The sequence below is a fragment of the Odontesthes bonariensis genome, chromosome 14, assembly GCF_027942865.1.
Source record: "Odontesthes bonariensis isolate fOdoBon6 chromosome 14, fOdoBon6.hap1, whole genome shotgun sequence".
Lineage (NCBI taxonomy): Eukaryota > Metazoa > Chordata > Actinopteri > Atheriniformes > Atherinopsidae > Odontesthes > Odontesthes bonariensis.
In genome coordinates, this window is record NC_134519.1 from 26,846,593 (window position 1) to 26,863,357 (window position 16,765).

General features: G+C 42.5%; 1 protein-coding gene across 1 annotated transcript; it reads left to right on the plus strand.

The window, feature by feature from the left end:
* Positions 1-874: 874 nt before the first annotated feature.
* Positions 875-3,493, plus strand: klf17 (Kruppel like factor 17). Its single transcript, XM_075483795.1, has 3 exons — positions 875-1,106; positions 1,236-2,349; positions 2,467-3,493. Exons 1-3 carry the CDS (start codon positions 1,041-1,043, stop codon positions 2,640-2,642), a joined length of 1,356 nt encoding a protein of 451 aa, XP_075339910.1. The 5' UTR covers positions 875-1,040; the 3' UTR covers positions 2,643-3,493.
* The last annotated feature ends 13,272 nt before the right edge of the window (positions 3,494-16,765 follow it).

Consider the following 16,765-nt stretch of genomic DNA (forward strand, 5'->3'; position numbering starts at 1 on the left):
CACAACCCTGAATTGACAAATTAAGCATGGTGTGTTGAATTTAATTAATTAAAAACTGCTCCTTTAGTTTTTTTATTTTGCTATAGGCCATATTAGTATAAGGTTTTGAAACTATTATTTTATATTTGATAAAGTTTTATAGTCTTCAGCTGCCTTCTATCTGTTTCTCATTAGGCTATCGACTCTCATCCACCTGCACATTTCCATTGGAATGACTGCAGGGTACATTAGCGTCTGTTGGGGGGAGTCATTAAGAAACATGTCTTTTGTTTACTCCCGGATTAACAAGTTATCTCGATGGGCCTGAGTGACCGCTTCACACCTTTGTGTTCGTGCTGAACATGCAGGCATGATTTCGGGTCAAAGAGACGATGCGTTTTGTGTTCGGAGTGGCTCAGACGAAACTGTCGGAGACATTTAAATTGTTAAATGCGGTCCTTTTTCTTGAGAAAAAGTCATTTCAAAGGGTCTGTGGATGGCCTGCTGTGGCCACAACACACTCCTGTCAAAAGCATTCATATTTTTGGAGGTGTTCTACTCAAGCTGACGTTTTGACTCTCCTGTATTTCACGTCTTGAAGCAGGTTTAGTGTCGCCCCCTGTACCTGCCCGAGGGGAAACGCCTGGTGTCACATGGAGACGGATTGCTGGCGGTGAGAGGGAAACGGACACCTTTGACACGTGAATTATGCTTGGAATTATAGTTTCGCGCACTTTTAAGTATTTTTTTTTTAATTCACTCAATGCACCTAAAATTGACGCTTTTTCTTTCTTTCCTACTTTTTTTCTTCCTTTCATGGTCACTCGTGGGAGGTGCGGCTGTGCGTGCGCGAGGCCACACCTCCCCGTCTCTGTAAAATAGCTATAAAAGACTCCGTCACCAGTGTTGACGATCACATCCTGAATCCTGGAAGGTAGTTCCACTGTCAGCGTTACCAAACATAAACTCTATGGACTCAGAGAACATCGTCTGTTCGGGTTTGGGGTTTTAGGTTTTTTGCTTTTCTTTTTTTTTTCAGCCCCTCAACAGAAACTGTCAACATGGCCATGGTTGAAGCAATGATGCCTTCCATAATATCGTTTGCTAGTGGAAAAATGGTGGATAATGTAAGTACAGGATCGATTTGAAAGTGGTGTTTTTTTTTGTGTGTTTTAAAAAAAATGATGTGGTCGTTATTCTTGGTTAGTTTAGTTAGTTTATTTTTCTAACATTACGTTTTCTTTTCGCGCTCACAGCTGCTCAAGATGGATGAGTGTGCGCGGAGCGGCGCAACAGGTGGCGCAGACAACCCGCACATCGAATTGGAGTTCAACATCGTTCAGTCTTCTGCGTTACACCCCAAAGAAGAAGACGAGCTGGGGAAATTTCTGGACCTCGAGTTCATTTTGTCGAACACCATCGGCACTGATGTCAGCCACGACAACGGGAGCGTGTCACCGTCGCAGCAGCATCAGCAGCAGTGCTCGTACTCTCTGCCGGAGTCTCCTGAAAGCTGTAGCGGCGGTTCTGTGCCAGATTGCAGCGAACACCCTTCGTCTCACCTGGCCGCGCAGGGCTACCATGGCACCGTGAACTTCACTGACTCGAGCCCTGTGCGCAGCCTGATGGCGGAGCTTCTCACGCCTGAGATTAGTTACCCGGGGGAAAGCTCACCGGGCAGGGGGAGAGACGGCTGCGAGTACACCGAACTGCGAGCTTTAAATCCAGTCACCCTTCCATCGGCTCCTGCTCATCCGCAAGTGGCCACATCACCATCCCCGCATGGATACAAGATTAAAACCGAGCCAGGGGTTCTGTCTTGTATGATGGCTGCTGGCGGTGGGAACTTTATGGAGCACGTTTATGAGAAACAGCAAATGCGTTCCGTGCACACAGCAGCTTTTACGCAACGCCAGACAACAGTTCCAGGTGCGTTGCAGGGGTTCGGTGCGCACCCCGTTCAACAGGCGGCGCCTCAGGGACCCACGGACTGCCATTTGGCGCAAATGAACTCAGCCATGAACCCCCATCATCATCGCAATCAGCACCACCTGCCAAACCAGTACATGAACGCGCCATATCAAACGCAATACGCGCAGTTTCAAGGACAGTACAGCATGCGCAGAGAGTCAGTGCACGTTCACCAGCAGCAGCACCCAGCTTCCATGCAGGGGATGATGCTCACTCCTCCCTCGTCTCCGTCCTTGCTGGACTTTTACGCGCACGAAGAGGCGGGGTGCGTCAAGCAGAAGCGAGGTCGCAGGACGTGGACCAGAAAACGCGCTGCGACGCACAGCTGCGAGTTCCCCGGCTGTGGGAAAACCTACACCAAGAGCTCTCATCTTAAAGCACACATGAGGACGCACACAGGTGAGAACATTTCCGCTATTGGTGTCTTTTTAAATGGCGGCCGTTACCTACAGTGATACTACTCTGATGTGTGGTTAATGCAACCGAAATAACAGTAAATCCTATTTTTTGTCTCAGGTGAAAAGCCCTACCACTGCAACTGGGAAGGCTGCGGCTGGAAGTTTGCCAGATCGGACGAGCTGACTCGGCACTTCAGAAAGCACACCGGGCACAGACCTTTTCAGTGTCACCTCTGCGAGCGCGCCTTCTCCCGCTCCGACCACCTGGCTCTCCACATGAAGAGGCACATGTAGGCCTCCGGACTCTTCAATCTATCCACGATGGGATCGCAGTCAGCATCCCTGAAGATGCACGAGTTGGCCCCCCTCACTCCCGGACTGTTCCAGAGCATTCCGATAGGGGCCTCAGTATTTACTTTGTCAGGTAATACAGATGGGAAACCGTAGTGATGTTTTGAGGTTTTCCAGAAGTGCCTCATATACCACTATGCTTAGTGCCTCTGATGTTTTTTGTATATATCTGTGCATACATGAAAAACACTGGCTAAGTTATAGTAGTTTCATATTTAAGACATTTCCTAACCCCGTCTTTATAATAACTTATTGTCAGTGAGTGCCTTAATAAGACGGCTTATTTGCTCACTGTGGGCAGGACCCATAATTTTGTACATAAGGAAAATGTATTTTTCTATTGTTTACAACTCCTTTATCTTTGAGACTACTTAGATCATGTCATGGTTGTTTAAACAATTTCCTTTTACTCTATTTTCAAGGCTGTTCGTGGCTATAGAATACACAGTAGATGCTACAGTTTTGCGAGGCGATGTGGGCATCTCAGACATTTTATTTGGCTTTGTGAAGGTTTATTTGAGCAATGCCAAGAACATCAGGTACTAAAGTAGCCCACTCTGACTTCACTCGATTTATAGGATATATACAGCTTTTCTGTAGGATTACAGTGGCAAACATCCATTTTGTTATGGAGAGATTGTTTTTAAGAATGAAGAAATTTACTGTAACCGGTGGTTCTACTGCTATACTTGAAACTGAATTGTAAGCTTACATGTATCATTCTCCTGGAATGCAAAATGTTTTATATGCGCTCAAGGGCTCAAAAATAAAAAATAAAAAACTTTTACAGTTAACGTGCTGTTTTCATTCCTGCCTCCCACTTGCAAAAGTGGTTTAACTGTAGATCTGCTTTGGCTTCATGCAGATGTTAGAGGTGTTTTATTCCATTCTTTTTTTTCCATTTTTGTGTTGCAAACCACATCGAGCCTTTAACACATGTTAAGATATAATTTATATTTGAATTCCAGCTGAAGACCATCTGTCATCACACCAATCTCTAAATACTATAAAACCACTGGGGGGTGTTTGAACATGCTTGACTTCAGTACTTATGGAGGGCTGCCCCCTAGTGTCCATTTATATATTGACCTTTTCGTCTGGTTACAAAAGTGAGAAGAGTCCTTGTGTTCCCGTCATCCAAAAAGCTGGATACAAGAAGCAATGTAAGAAAACAGTGAACGACAGATTATTAAGTTACAGCAAATTCAAACTACAATGAAACGCATGCCCGTCTCCCACTTGGGGTCCTCACCAAAAATGTTGTGAAAAGGTTGGATTGGAATATAAAGTTATCAAATACAAAAGCTTCATCAACACAGCCCAAAGCCAGCAGTTACAGAACAAACACATGTTTGCCTTGGATTTTTTGGTAGCTCTGTTTAAAAAAATAAAAATAAATAATAGCTAAAAATTCTGTCAAAATGTATATCTACAAGAATATCTTGAACAAGTCAGGTGTCTGTATATTTATTATATTAATTTTATCACATGCACAGTTAATTATCCAAACAATGGAAAAATTTCATGGTTCAAATTTTCATTTAAAATTTGTGTCATATGGTCATTTATCCACTGTTAACATAATAGTGCATTTTTATCTAAAGCATGTGCACTGGAGTTGAATGTAATCATAAGTCTTTGCCATACTTTTAAAGCTAAAATGGACATTTCTCCCGTTTGTCATATACCATGGTGCCATGATGTGGTTCATATTTTTTTACATCTAATTTGGCAATTAAAAAAACAAAGTGCCATCGTGTTCGATTCGTGTGGAGGACCCACGTAGGGCCTCTTGCTCAGAGAACGCAGTGTGCAGCTTTCTTGGTCGTTCCTAAGTTTATCCACTAGGTGTCGTCCTTGATTTGGTTTGTACCATTTTCTGTTGCCCTTTTAATATCTGCTGTTTAGGCTTGCCTGCTGTGTTCAAACTTTTTAATCGGTTGATTTTTTCTTTCTTTCTTGTTATAGACGGACATGGAGGGGCGCTTTTTCCTCAAGCAGCCCCTCGAATCATTTTTGATATGGCAACTGCCACTGTCTGCCGGATTGTCCACAATGTTGTGGAGGAAATGATGGCCATCCTCCACAGAGTGATTCATTTTCCAAAAGCGAAAGAGCTGGAGGAGGTGGGTGCAGGATTTGCATGCCTTGCTGGCCATGACGAGTTCCGCCGTGCTGTTGGTGCCATTGATGGACGTCACATCCGAATTGTTCCACCTGCAGAGCCACCAAAGAAAAGTTACATAAACAGAAAGCTTTTCCCCTCAATAGTAATGCTAAAGGAACCTTTCTTGATGTGTACATTGGCAACCCAGGCTCAGAGCATGGTGCGCTTGTCCTACGACGATCGCCCACGTACAAAAAGGCCCTTTATCCACCATCTGGGTTCTTTCTGCTGGGAGAGGGTGGATACCTCTGCTGGCAGGAACCTGTGTCATCACCCCATACCGAAGGCCTGAAGCAAGTAAGTGGTCATTTTTCCACCAATCACACACAAGATACTGCTACATTGATTTTTGTGACTCAGAGATATTTAACTTATTTTTTTAGATTCAGACCAAGTGGGGGAAAGGTTCAACAAGTATTATGCAAAGGCCAGAAATATCATTGAGCACACCTTTGGCATGCTTACAGTTTTTCCTCAGTCGCTTTGGTACAATTCTCGAATCATCCTCGCCATTTGCAAAACAGTACGCCATTTCTCAAAACTATTTGGACAAATAGCAAAACACCATGGATGACCTGCAAAACCCACTCTCTTGCTCAAAATCCTTAGTTCATCTCTCAAAACTAAATATCTGTGTCACTGAACATGTCAGTGCCATCAGAATGTCAAGTCCTTGTGTACGGATAAGACAGTCAAATTGCTTAGTCATGTTGTCAATATAACAGTGTACTCTGGAGGGATGTTCTGATGTAAACTATGGCTAAGTTTTGATGACAATTATTGTAATTTACACCTTAGTGTATTTGTGAGATTGATTACGAGAGACAAGATTCACAATTACCCTTTTACTGTTTGTAATTTGTACAAAAAAGAAAAGACAGCACTGCATAGCACAAAGAAAAAGTAGAAATGTGAACCTACAATCTAGTAAGGGAAAACTGTACATACAGTGCTGTAGGAATTACAGTGCAGACAGTCTTCCTAGACCTGTTGACGTTCCTGTCTGTTGGGCCACATATTCTCATCCACGTCACATTGAATATTCTCTTGCGATGCAGCGTGGAAAGAATCTTGAGTGTCTCCATCAGCATCCTATTGTGAGCTGCAAACCATTGCCTGACGATGTTTGAGCGATGGAAGCTGACATTGTCACAAATTACCACATGCTTTGGCAAGTCATCTCCAATCTGACCTCTCTCATGTTCAGGGATGAGATCCCTGTAAAGAGCGTCTAAAAAGGTGACTAGACGCTCTGTGTTATATGGACCAATAAGGGGAATATGCGTTAGCACACCATTTTCTGAGATGGCAGCACCCATTGTTATGTTCCCGCCCCGTTGGCCTGGCACATCAACTGTCGCTCTGTGCCCGATGATATTTCGCCCACGCCTTCTGCGTTTTGTGAGGTTGAAGCCAGCCTCATCCATGTAGATGAAGCTGTGCGGTGGCTCACTTGCTTCCAGTTCCATTATACGCTATATCCAGAATACACAAAATTAGTTTTATGAGTTACATGCATTTTCATTTTGATAAGGTTACATCAAATGTATACAGCACATATTGCATCTTCTTTTCTACAGCCATAGCAAATGTGTAAAGGTCACACTTACTGTACTGTATATCACTATGCAATGTTGTACTGTTTACTGTGAACTACAGCTACTGTATGCTCATACTTGTTTTACCTGTACATAATGGTAGCGCAGCTCCTTCACGCTTTCAAAGGGAACAGTGTACAGCTGTTTCATATGCATTTGGTGTCTTTTCAGTACCCTGTCAATTGTTGAGATGCTGACTGTTTGGATGTTTGCAAAGATGTTGTTGTCCTCTATAATGGCACTCTGTATCTCCCTAAGTCTTATGGCATTGTTCTCTATAACCATGGTGCAAATGGCCTCCTCCTGTTCAGGTGTGAAAAGGGGCCCTCTGCCACCCCTGTGAAGTTGTCTTGCAGTCCTATGTGGAAACAATATAGCAATGCAAAACACAAAATTGAGTAAGATAAAATGTCACTGTATGAAGTATACTTACTTATATTGTAATGTGGAATACTGTTACATTGTATGAAGCATTACAGAACAGTGCCTATTGTTGGATTACATACCTGTTCTCTCGACGAAAAGTCTGAACGATTGAGGACACAGTTGTTCTGCCAACATTTGGCTGCACCCTTCGACCAGCCTCTGCCATTGTAAGCCCATGATTGAGAACATGGTCCACAAGGGTGGCTCTGATCTCATCTGGAACACGCATATGTCCTCGGCCTCTTCTGCCTCTTCCTCTGTTCTGCCTCCCAACTCCTCCGCCACGCAACCTCACTCCTCTTCCTCTTCCTCTTCCTCTTCCTCTTCCTCGTGGCTGTTGGCCCCGTCTAATTCCTTCCATTGTCAGACATTGAAACATTGTGTTGTGCTCCAGCTATATATATATTTGTCAGTTGATTGGTCGTTAGAGAAAGTCAACATTCACCTGGGAGCAATTTACCAATTCAGGACAGATTTTGAACAAAAGTCAAATGAAAATGTATAGAAATATGCTTTACATGTTATGACAACTTGTTCAACCATTTTGCATGTAAAGACCTATACGATGAACTAATGCCTTAATGTTGTGGGGGGTGAGACTATTCAACAGAGACCTGTACAATACATTTTGATCAACATGACAAAAGCAATTGATAATGTAGGAAACAGCAGAGAATTGTACATAATCATGTGCATGGATGTGCCAAAGCATTGGCAACTTGCTGAAAGAAATGAGAAACTGCTTGTTTGATGTGCACAAGTGACACAATGATGTGACAATTGAACACGTAGTTTTGAGAATTGCAACTCTGATCTGAGAATTGTCCAAAAGCGACTGAGAAAAACTGTAAAACACACTGGAGATCAATTTTCTTTTGAGCGCTGGAGATTCGGCCCATCTTTGCTCCTAAGGTTGTAGGAGCCTGTTGCATCCTACATAACATCTGTGTAACAGCAGATGACATCTGGGATCCAGAAGTGGAGGAAGAGGAGGACGAAGGTGATGATGATAGAGGGGAGGATTCAAATGAAGATGCTGGCCACCAGCACGTGCCAGGCAATTTCTTCCGAGCCAGGATTGCAGCCCAACCCCTGCAGAGCTCAATGAACAAGACTACATCTGGGAAAATAATGGTGGTTATATATTGTTGTTATATTCTGTTTTATGTTCATTTTTTAAAATAGTTAATAACACTACTCTGTCTCATGTGTAATATGTATATATTTGTATTTGTATGACTTGATATAAAGACAATTTATAAAATACTTTATACATACAACCGCCACACAAAGATGTGAAATTATAAACATTTATTTAAAATGTTTCAACAAGCTTTTGAAAAGTGCTTCCAATTCAATTCAATTCAATTCATTTTTATTTATATAGCGCCAAATACAACAAATGTCATCTAATAATAAAGTCCAATTCAAGCCAATTAGAATTCAATTCATTGTAATCATAATTATTTATAAAATAATCCAATTAATTCATATAGAGCCAATTCAAAAACAATTTCCTAGCAAAGGAAACCAACAGATTGCAACGAAGCCTGAGCGTGCCTGAGGCGACTGTGGAGAGAAACGACTCCCTTTTAACAGGAAGAAACCTCTGGCAGAACCAGACTCAGGAAGGGTGGCCATCCGCCTCGACCAGCTGGGGTTTGAGAAGACAGAAGGGGGGGGGGGGGCACTGTAACACCATTCAAAGGATATCTGTTGAAACAGGGAAACACGAGTTAATGACCAGTAAACCTGCAGTTTGGGAATGAAGTGCTCTGTTAGGAAAATATCTTACAATGAGATCTTTAAGATATGATGGAGCTCGGTCATTAAGAGTTTTATATGTAAGGAGAAAAATCTTAAATTCTCTTCTGAATTTAACAGGGAGCCAATGAAGAGAAGCTAAAACTGGAGAAATATGATCTTTCCTGTTAGTTCTCATCAGAACTCTGGCTGCAGCATTTTGGATCAACTGAAGGCTTTTCAGAGAATATATGGGACAGCCCAATTATAAAGAATTACAGTAGTCCAATCTTGAAGTAACAAATGCATGAATTAGTTTTTCTGCATCACTCTGAGACAAGATGTTCCTGATTTTAACAATATTACGAAGGTGAAAGAAGGCAGTCCTAGAAACCTGTTTTATATGCGAGTCAAATGATAAGTTCTGGTCAAAAATAACTCCAAGGTTCCTCACTGTAGAACTAGAAGCCAAGGAAATACCATCTAGAGTAACTATATAGCTAGACAATTTCTCCCTGAAACGCTCAGGTCCAAAGATAACGACTTCAGTTTTGTCTGAATTTAGAAGCAGACAGTTCTGAGTCATCCAGGTCTTTATGTCTTTAAAGGGGATATATTATGCAAAACTCACTTTTTGCAGGTCTTTGTGTTCATATTTGGGTCTCTACTGTTCCTTTAAACACTCCAAGCGTGAAAAAAACCCATCCATCCATTTTCTGTAGGTCAGTAGAAAGACTTTGGTGTCAAGAAAAAAATGCATATACCTGTCGAGTCCCCACCCACTCCCCACCCTCTACATTAGTTGAAGATCTTGTATCGAGCATCTAGCATACGAGCGCAATGGCTACGAAAGGAAAATCACACATGAAGTGTTGTGTTGTTGGCTGCACCTGTGGTGCGTTTCTGGAGACCCAGGTGTGACCCAGACTAGAGCTGCTGCTGGACACCTGGGTCTCCAGAAACGCACCACAGGTGAGTCAGGCTGGAGACTGCAGAAGCTCTGCACTGAAAACAAATGAATAGATAGATAGATAGATAGATAGATAGATAGATAGATAGATAGATAGATAGATAGATAGATAGATAGATAGATAGATAGATACTTTATTGATCCCGAAGGAAATTAAAGCATCCAGTAGCAAGACATAATAAAGCAATACAAATGTTTATACAATTATAAACAATCTAAGAATTTAAAAAAACTGTTTAAAAATACACTCTCAGAAAATAAAGTACAGAATTGTACCTTTAGGGCAGGGGTGGCCAACCAGTCAGAGACTAAGAGCCGCATTTTTTTACTGTGTTACCACGAAGAGCCACATTATTTTGAAAAATTACCGAATTCTCTCCGTCACATCCGTCTGTTATTGACTCGCTCTAGGCTCGGTCACGTGATGCATCAAAGCTGATATTAAACCCATGAACCAAGCAAAATGAGTCAAAAACAGACGTGTTTGGAAAGCTTCTTCCCAGTGAGGACACAGAAAAAGAGGCTGTGACCACTAAGAAAAAGAAAGCTGCATTTTGAAGGCATGTTTAAGCGTTACCATAGCGACCAGAGAGCGTAAGGAGGCAGAAAAGATGTTATGTCAGGAGGACGCTGCTAATATAGTTACATACAAGTACACAGTGGATTCAAGTTTATTATTATATTTACTAAATACCACAGAGTCTGTGTTGGTCGTATCATTTTATTTTGTAGTATTTATCTGCCACACCTGAAAGGCCAGTCCCTGAAAACATTGTCTGACATTAAACCGGTCCATGGAGCAAAAAAGGTTGGAGGCCGCTGCCATATTGAACTCAAACGAAGCGAACACGCACATTAAAAAAACCACAAACACAAATTTTGATATGAACATGAGAGCCGCATGAAACCATACAAAGAGCCACATGCGGCTCAGGAGCCGCGGGTTGGCCACCCCTGCTTTAGGGGCACGATGGCTTGTCACTGGGGCAGTATCCTCTGAAGGTATAGTTTTGTACCCTTATACTGAAGTAGCCTAACACAGACTGTCTTTTGTACCCCAGCATGTAGAAAAAAAGACAAGGGTTCTGTGCTTCTGTCCAAGCACAGAACCCTGAGGAACTCCATGACTTACTCTGGTGTGTGAGGAAGATTCTTCATTTACAAGAACAAACTGAAATCTATCAGATAAATATGACTTAAACCAGCCTAATGCAGTTCCTTTAATCCCAATTACATGTTCAAGTCTCTTTAATAAGATACTGTGATCGATCGTATCAAATGCAGCACTGAGATCCAACAGGACAAGCACAGACACAAGTCCGCTATCAGAGGCTAAGAGGAGATCATTGGTAACTTTCAGCAGTGCCGTTTCTGTGCTATGATGCACTCTGAATCCTGACTGAAACTCTTCAAACAGATTATTTCTGTGTAAATGATCACAAAGCTGAGCTGCAACTATTTTTTCAAGAACTTTAGACATAAAAGGGAGATTGGATATAGGTCTATAATGAGCCAACACTTCTGAATCAAGAGTAGGTTTTTTAAGTAAAGGTTTAATTACAGCAACCTTAAAAGGCTGAGGTACATATTCTGTCAACAAAGACAGATTGATCAAATCCAATATGGAAGTGTCAATTAATGGGAAAACCTCCTTGAACAGTCTGGTTGGGATTGGGTCTAAAACACAAGTTGATGGTTTAGAAGAGACTATTGCTGTCGTTAGATCAGAGAGATCAACTGGACAGAAGCCGTCTAAATACAAATCAGGTTCTAAAGATACTTCTAAAGCTGCTGTACTTGATGATACATCACTGATAATAGTGGGAAGGACTCCATCAATCTTCTCTCTAATAGAAACAATTTTATTGATAAAGAAGCTCATGAAATCATCACTGCTGAGAGTTAAAGGAATACGTGGCTCAACAGAGCTCGGACTCTTTGTCAGACTGGCTACAGTGCTGAAAAGAAACCTGGGATTGTTCTTAGGCTACGGCTACACGAAAACGTTTTTCACTGTAAACGATACTTTTGCTTATCGTTTGGCTGTCGCGGCCACACGGAGCTGGCGTTCCCACTACACCAAAACGAGTGGGAAGATCTGAGAACGGTGTCGTTTCGTTTCCATTGTTACAGCCAAAACGGATTTGTTTACATCTGCGTCACAGCCACATGGCCAACGCCAGTGATGTATACACATACGTCAGTGACCACAACAAAAAGCGGCTTCCATTCAAAATCCGGAAGAAGAAGACAACACAACAAGGACAGACAGCGATCATCATGGACCCCACAACATTGATAGCAGCACTGCTGCAGACACTGCTAACTACAGCGGCGTTGTTGAAGGAACAACGTGAGCTTCGCGCTGGTAGAAGTAGGGGCGTACACGCATGTGCATTGCTTCTTCTATTGTTCTGGTGTAACCGGTGGGGGTGGCTTACAGCGCACCTAGAGGTGTTTCGTGTGTACTGCATCGTTTTCATCGTTACCATCTGGACCTGAGTCTTTACAGCAGCTTTCCCGTGCGGTCGCAATAATTTTCGTACCCGTTTTCAAAAACACCCTTGTTTCGTTTTCGTGTAGCCTTATTCTCTTCTATCAATGGAGGTGGACGATACATAACAACAAACACAAGAGGTTTCTGTGATTTCCACTTTGCATGGGAAAAACTGAGAATCAGATTCAAAAGAGCTCAAACTAGTCTTGGGTCTGGGACTGATTAGTTATGGGGTGCCGTTTGTAAAGCGGCTCACGCTGAAAATAACAGCAACATTTTGTCACATTTAGCTTCAAACAATGTTTAAAAAACTGGTGTGAATTTTTGAGCTTCACTTTTTTGCACATTTATAACAATATTTGTCAACTTAGAGATATTTTAAATATTTAAATCTAAATGTTAAATGTTAAATTTAAATGCTAAATCTAAATCTAAATGTTAAATGTAAATCTAAAAGTTAAATGTAAATGTAAATGTAAATGTAAATGTAAATGTTAAATGTAAATGTTAAATTTAAATCTAAATGTTAAATCTAAACTTAAATGTTAAATCTAAATCTAAATCTAAATGTTGAATCTAAATGTTTCGGGTGAAACTAAATATTTAGCTAATATGCAAATTCAAATGGCGGTAACAGGAAGTACCAAAATAAAAGGTTGTGGAGGTCAGAGTGTGTTAATAGTGGCAAATAACAAATAAAACCCATCTTATCCGGGGAAATGGACTCTTGGACATGGATTTTCGTGATAATAGCTACCTAAAATAACAAACACGGTTGGAGAAACTTTATTTGAAGAGTACCGTGAGTTTTTAGTGTCACTTTTATGAAGTTGTATTGTACAGTGCACAGTGAAAATGAGTACACCCCTGTTGAAAAGTAACATTTTGAACAATATTTTAATACACACACAAGTTATTCCCAAAACGTGCATAGAGTAAGTTTAATACAACATCTGTTCAGCTTACAACAGAAAAGAAAGGTCAATAATATAACTTAAATGACCTATTTGTCCATTTTTGTGAAATTATGCTGGTGCAAAAGTGAGTACACCCCTATGTTAAACTCCCTGAGAATGGGCCGTGTTGGCCCGAAATGTCATGAAATGAAAAGGCATTAAAAGGGAGGTCATCGTTGTGCGTTTCATCCTTGCCTTACATTGAAATTTTACATTTTGAGTCTGCACCAGGCTAAAAGAGACGTGTGTGAGATTTGACTGAAATCCTATGGAGAGTATCATGATCTGCTTCAGTAGTCACAGTACATGTTGACAAGCATGTTTCTTTTGGTGAAATTCAGCTTCCTACTGTTGATGGCATCCATACAGCCCCAAACCATGTCACTCCCACTACTATGCTTGACTTTAAGCATGGGGCACTTTTCTTTGTACAAATCACTTTTTACCACCACACATGCTTGACACCATCGAAAGCAAATTTGTTTATCATTGTCTCATCAGAGACAAACAAACTAAGGATATGGATTGCTGGAACCATGTCCTGTGATCTGATGACACAAGTAGTGGGAGTGACATGGTTTGGGGCTGTATGGATGCCATCAACAGTAGGAAGCTGAATTTCACCAAAAGAAACATGCTTGTCAACATGTACTGTGACTACTGAAGCAGATCATGATACTCTCCATAGGATTTCAGTCAAATCTCACACACGTCTCTTTTAGCCTGGTGCAGACTCAAAATGTAAAATTTCAATGTAAGGCAAGGATGAAACGCACAACGATGACCTCCCTTTTAATGCCTTTTCATTTCATGACATTTCGGGCCAACACGGCCCATTCTCAGGGAGTTTAACATAGGGGTGTACTCACTTTTGCACCAGCATAATTTCACAAAAATGGACAAATAGGTCATTTAAGTTATATTATTGATCTTTCTTTTCTGTTGTAAGCTGAACAGATGTTGTATTAAACTTACTCTATGCACGTTTTGGGAATAACTTGTGTGTGTATTAAAATATTGTTCAAAATGTTACTTTTCAACAGGGGTGTTCTCATTTTCACTGTGCACTGTATATGTATTGTATGCACCCCTGCATCTAACATCTAAATCTAATCATTTAAATATAACTGTTAGCTGTTGAGCTAATCTTCAGCTTGTATTTCGAAAAAACGCTAAAACTGAAACTGAAACTGCTTAAACTTTATCGAGTGACCACAAAGTTTAAGTAAAACACCAAACAAAAACCATTGTTGTGTAAATAAGAGTAACATTTCCAAACAGAACTTACAGTTATGTGCTTTTTCCTCTGCCATCTTCGCTTGACCTACACTGCTTTCTGGGATAGTCACCACAGAAGCATACTCGATAAAATGGGCGGGGCAAGTACACATCCAGGAATGTGGAGCGTACTTGTCTGGATGTGTACTTTGAATCAGAGGGGGTAGAGAACCCCAACACAACTACATATTATATTATTTGCATTATTTTATTATATATAATCTTAAATACAAAAAGGTACAAAAAGAACTGAGAAAAAAACACGATAATTAAATTAAATACAGGTGATTTGCACATTAGTAATATGTGTGCCCTGCCTTTGGCATTGGCACCCATAATAATATGTAAACATAAATAAAACTATGCAGTAGTGAACAGGCTAACAAATTATTTTGTTGATGTACAAGATCCTTCCTGCATCATATCAAATAAATAAATCAAAATCTATAAATCAAATAGTCTAAGTTCAACTGGATAGAAACACCCCTATGAGCAGGGCTTTTATTGTAAAAGATGTGCATTTCTACTGTGTGCAGCAGCTTACCGCGCTGATCCAGAACTGCAGTTCAGTCTGTCCTCACATATGGCCTGGCGGTGTGGTACTCAGGTTGCTCTGCTGATAAGAAGTGTCTCCAAAGAATGGTAAGGACTTCAGAAAAGATCATCGGCTGCCAGTTCCCATCTCTGGAGGACATTGCCACCACATACTACCTCAGCAGAGCAAGGACAATTTTATCACACAGCTACCACCCTGGTCACCACTTCTTTGAACTGCTGCCCTCTGGCAGGAGGTACAGAGCAGCCAATGCTCGTACGAAAAGAATGAAAGACAGTTTTTATTCCACATCCGTAAGAATCCGAAACAGTCACAGCCAAAAACTATACTGACCCAGTTTCAGTCCCTTCTGTACCTTATTTTATCTGCATATATGGTAGATACATTTATGAGTATTTTTGAATCGTGACCATAGGTGAGGGTAGGAACGTAGACTGACTGGTAAATCGAGAGCTTTGCCTTCTGGCTCAACTCCTTCTTCACCACGATGGGCCGGTGCAGAGCCCACATCACTGTGGACCAATCTGCCTGTCAATCTCCTGCTCCATTCGTTCCTCACTCGTAAGACCTCGAGAAACTTGAACTCCTCCATTTGGGGAAGGAGCCCATTCCCGACCCGGAGAGGGCATTCCACCCTTTTCCGGCTGAGAACGCTTCACACTCGGCTGAGAACCGCTCCCGTGAGAGCTGAAGGTCACAGCTCGACGACGCTAACAGAATCACATCAGCCGCAAAAAGCAGAGACCCAATTCTGAGGTAGCCAAAACGGACCCCCTCAACACCCTGGCTGCGCCTAGAAATTCTGTCCATAAAAATTATGAACAGAATCGGTGACAAAGGGCAGCCCTGACTGAGTCCAACCCACACCGGAAAAATGTCCGACTTACTGCCGGCAATACGGACCAAACTTCACCGGTCATACAGAGACTGAACAGCCCCAATCAAGGGGTCCGGCACTCCATACTCCTGGAGTACCCCCCACAGGACTCCCCGAGGGACACGGTTGAATGCTTTCTCCAAGTCCACAAAACACATGTAGACCAGTTGGGCAAACTCCCATGCCCCCTCCAGGATCCTGCTGAGGGTGTAGAGCTGATCTACTTTCCACGGCCAGGACGAAAACCACACTGCACCTCCTGAATCCGAGATTCGATTATCCGGCGGATCCTCCTCTCCAGTACCCCCGAATAGACCTTACCAGGTCCAGGAGGCTGAGGACTGTGATCCCCTATAGTTGGAACACACCCTCCGGTCCCCTTTTTAAAGAGGGGACCACCACCCCAATCTGCGATAGAGGCACTGTCCCCGATGTCCACGCGATGCTGCAGAGGCGTGTCAACCAAGACAGCCCTACAGCATCCAGAGCCTTGAGGAACTCGGGATGGACCTCATCCATCCCCGGGGCCTTGCCACCGAGGAGCTTTTTGACCACCTCGGCTACCTCAGCCCCAGAAATGGGAGGCCCCACATCCGAGCTCCCCAACTCTGCTTCCTCATCGGAAGGCGTGTCGGTAGAATTGAGGAGGCCCTCGAAGTATTCCCCCTACCGAATCACAACATCCTTAGTTGAGGTCAGCAGAGCACCGCCCTCACCATACATGGTGTTGACGGTGCACCGCTCTCCTGCCCTGAGCCGCCGGATGGTGGACCAGAATCTCCTCGAGGCCGTCCGGAAGTCGTTCTCCATGGCCTCACTGAACTCCTCCCAAGCCCGAGTTTTTGCCTCAGCAAACGCCAAGGCTGCGTTCCGCTTGGTCTGTCGGTACCCAACATCTGCTTCCAGAGTCCCACAGGCCAAAAAGGCCCGATAGGACTCCTTCTTCAGCTTGACGGCTTCCCTCACCACTGGTGTCCACCAGCGGGTTCAGGGGTTGC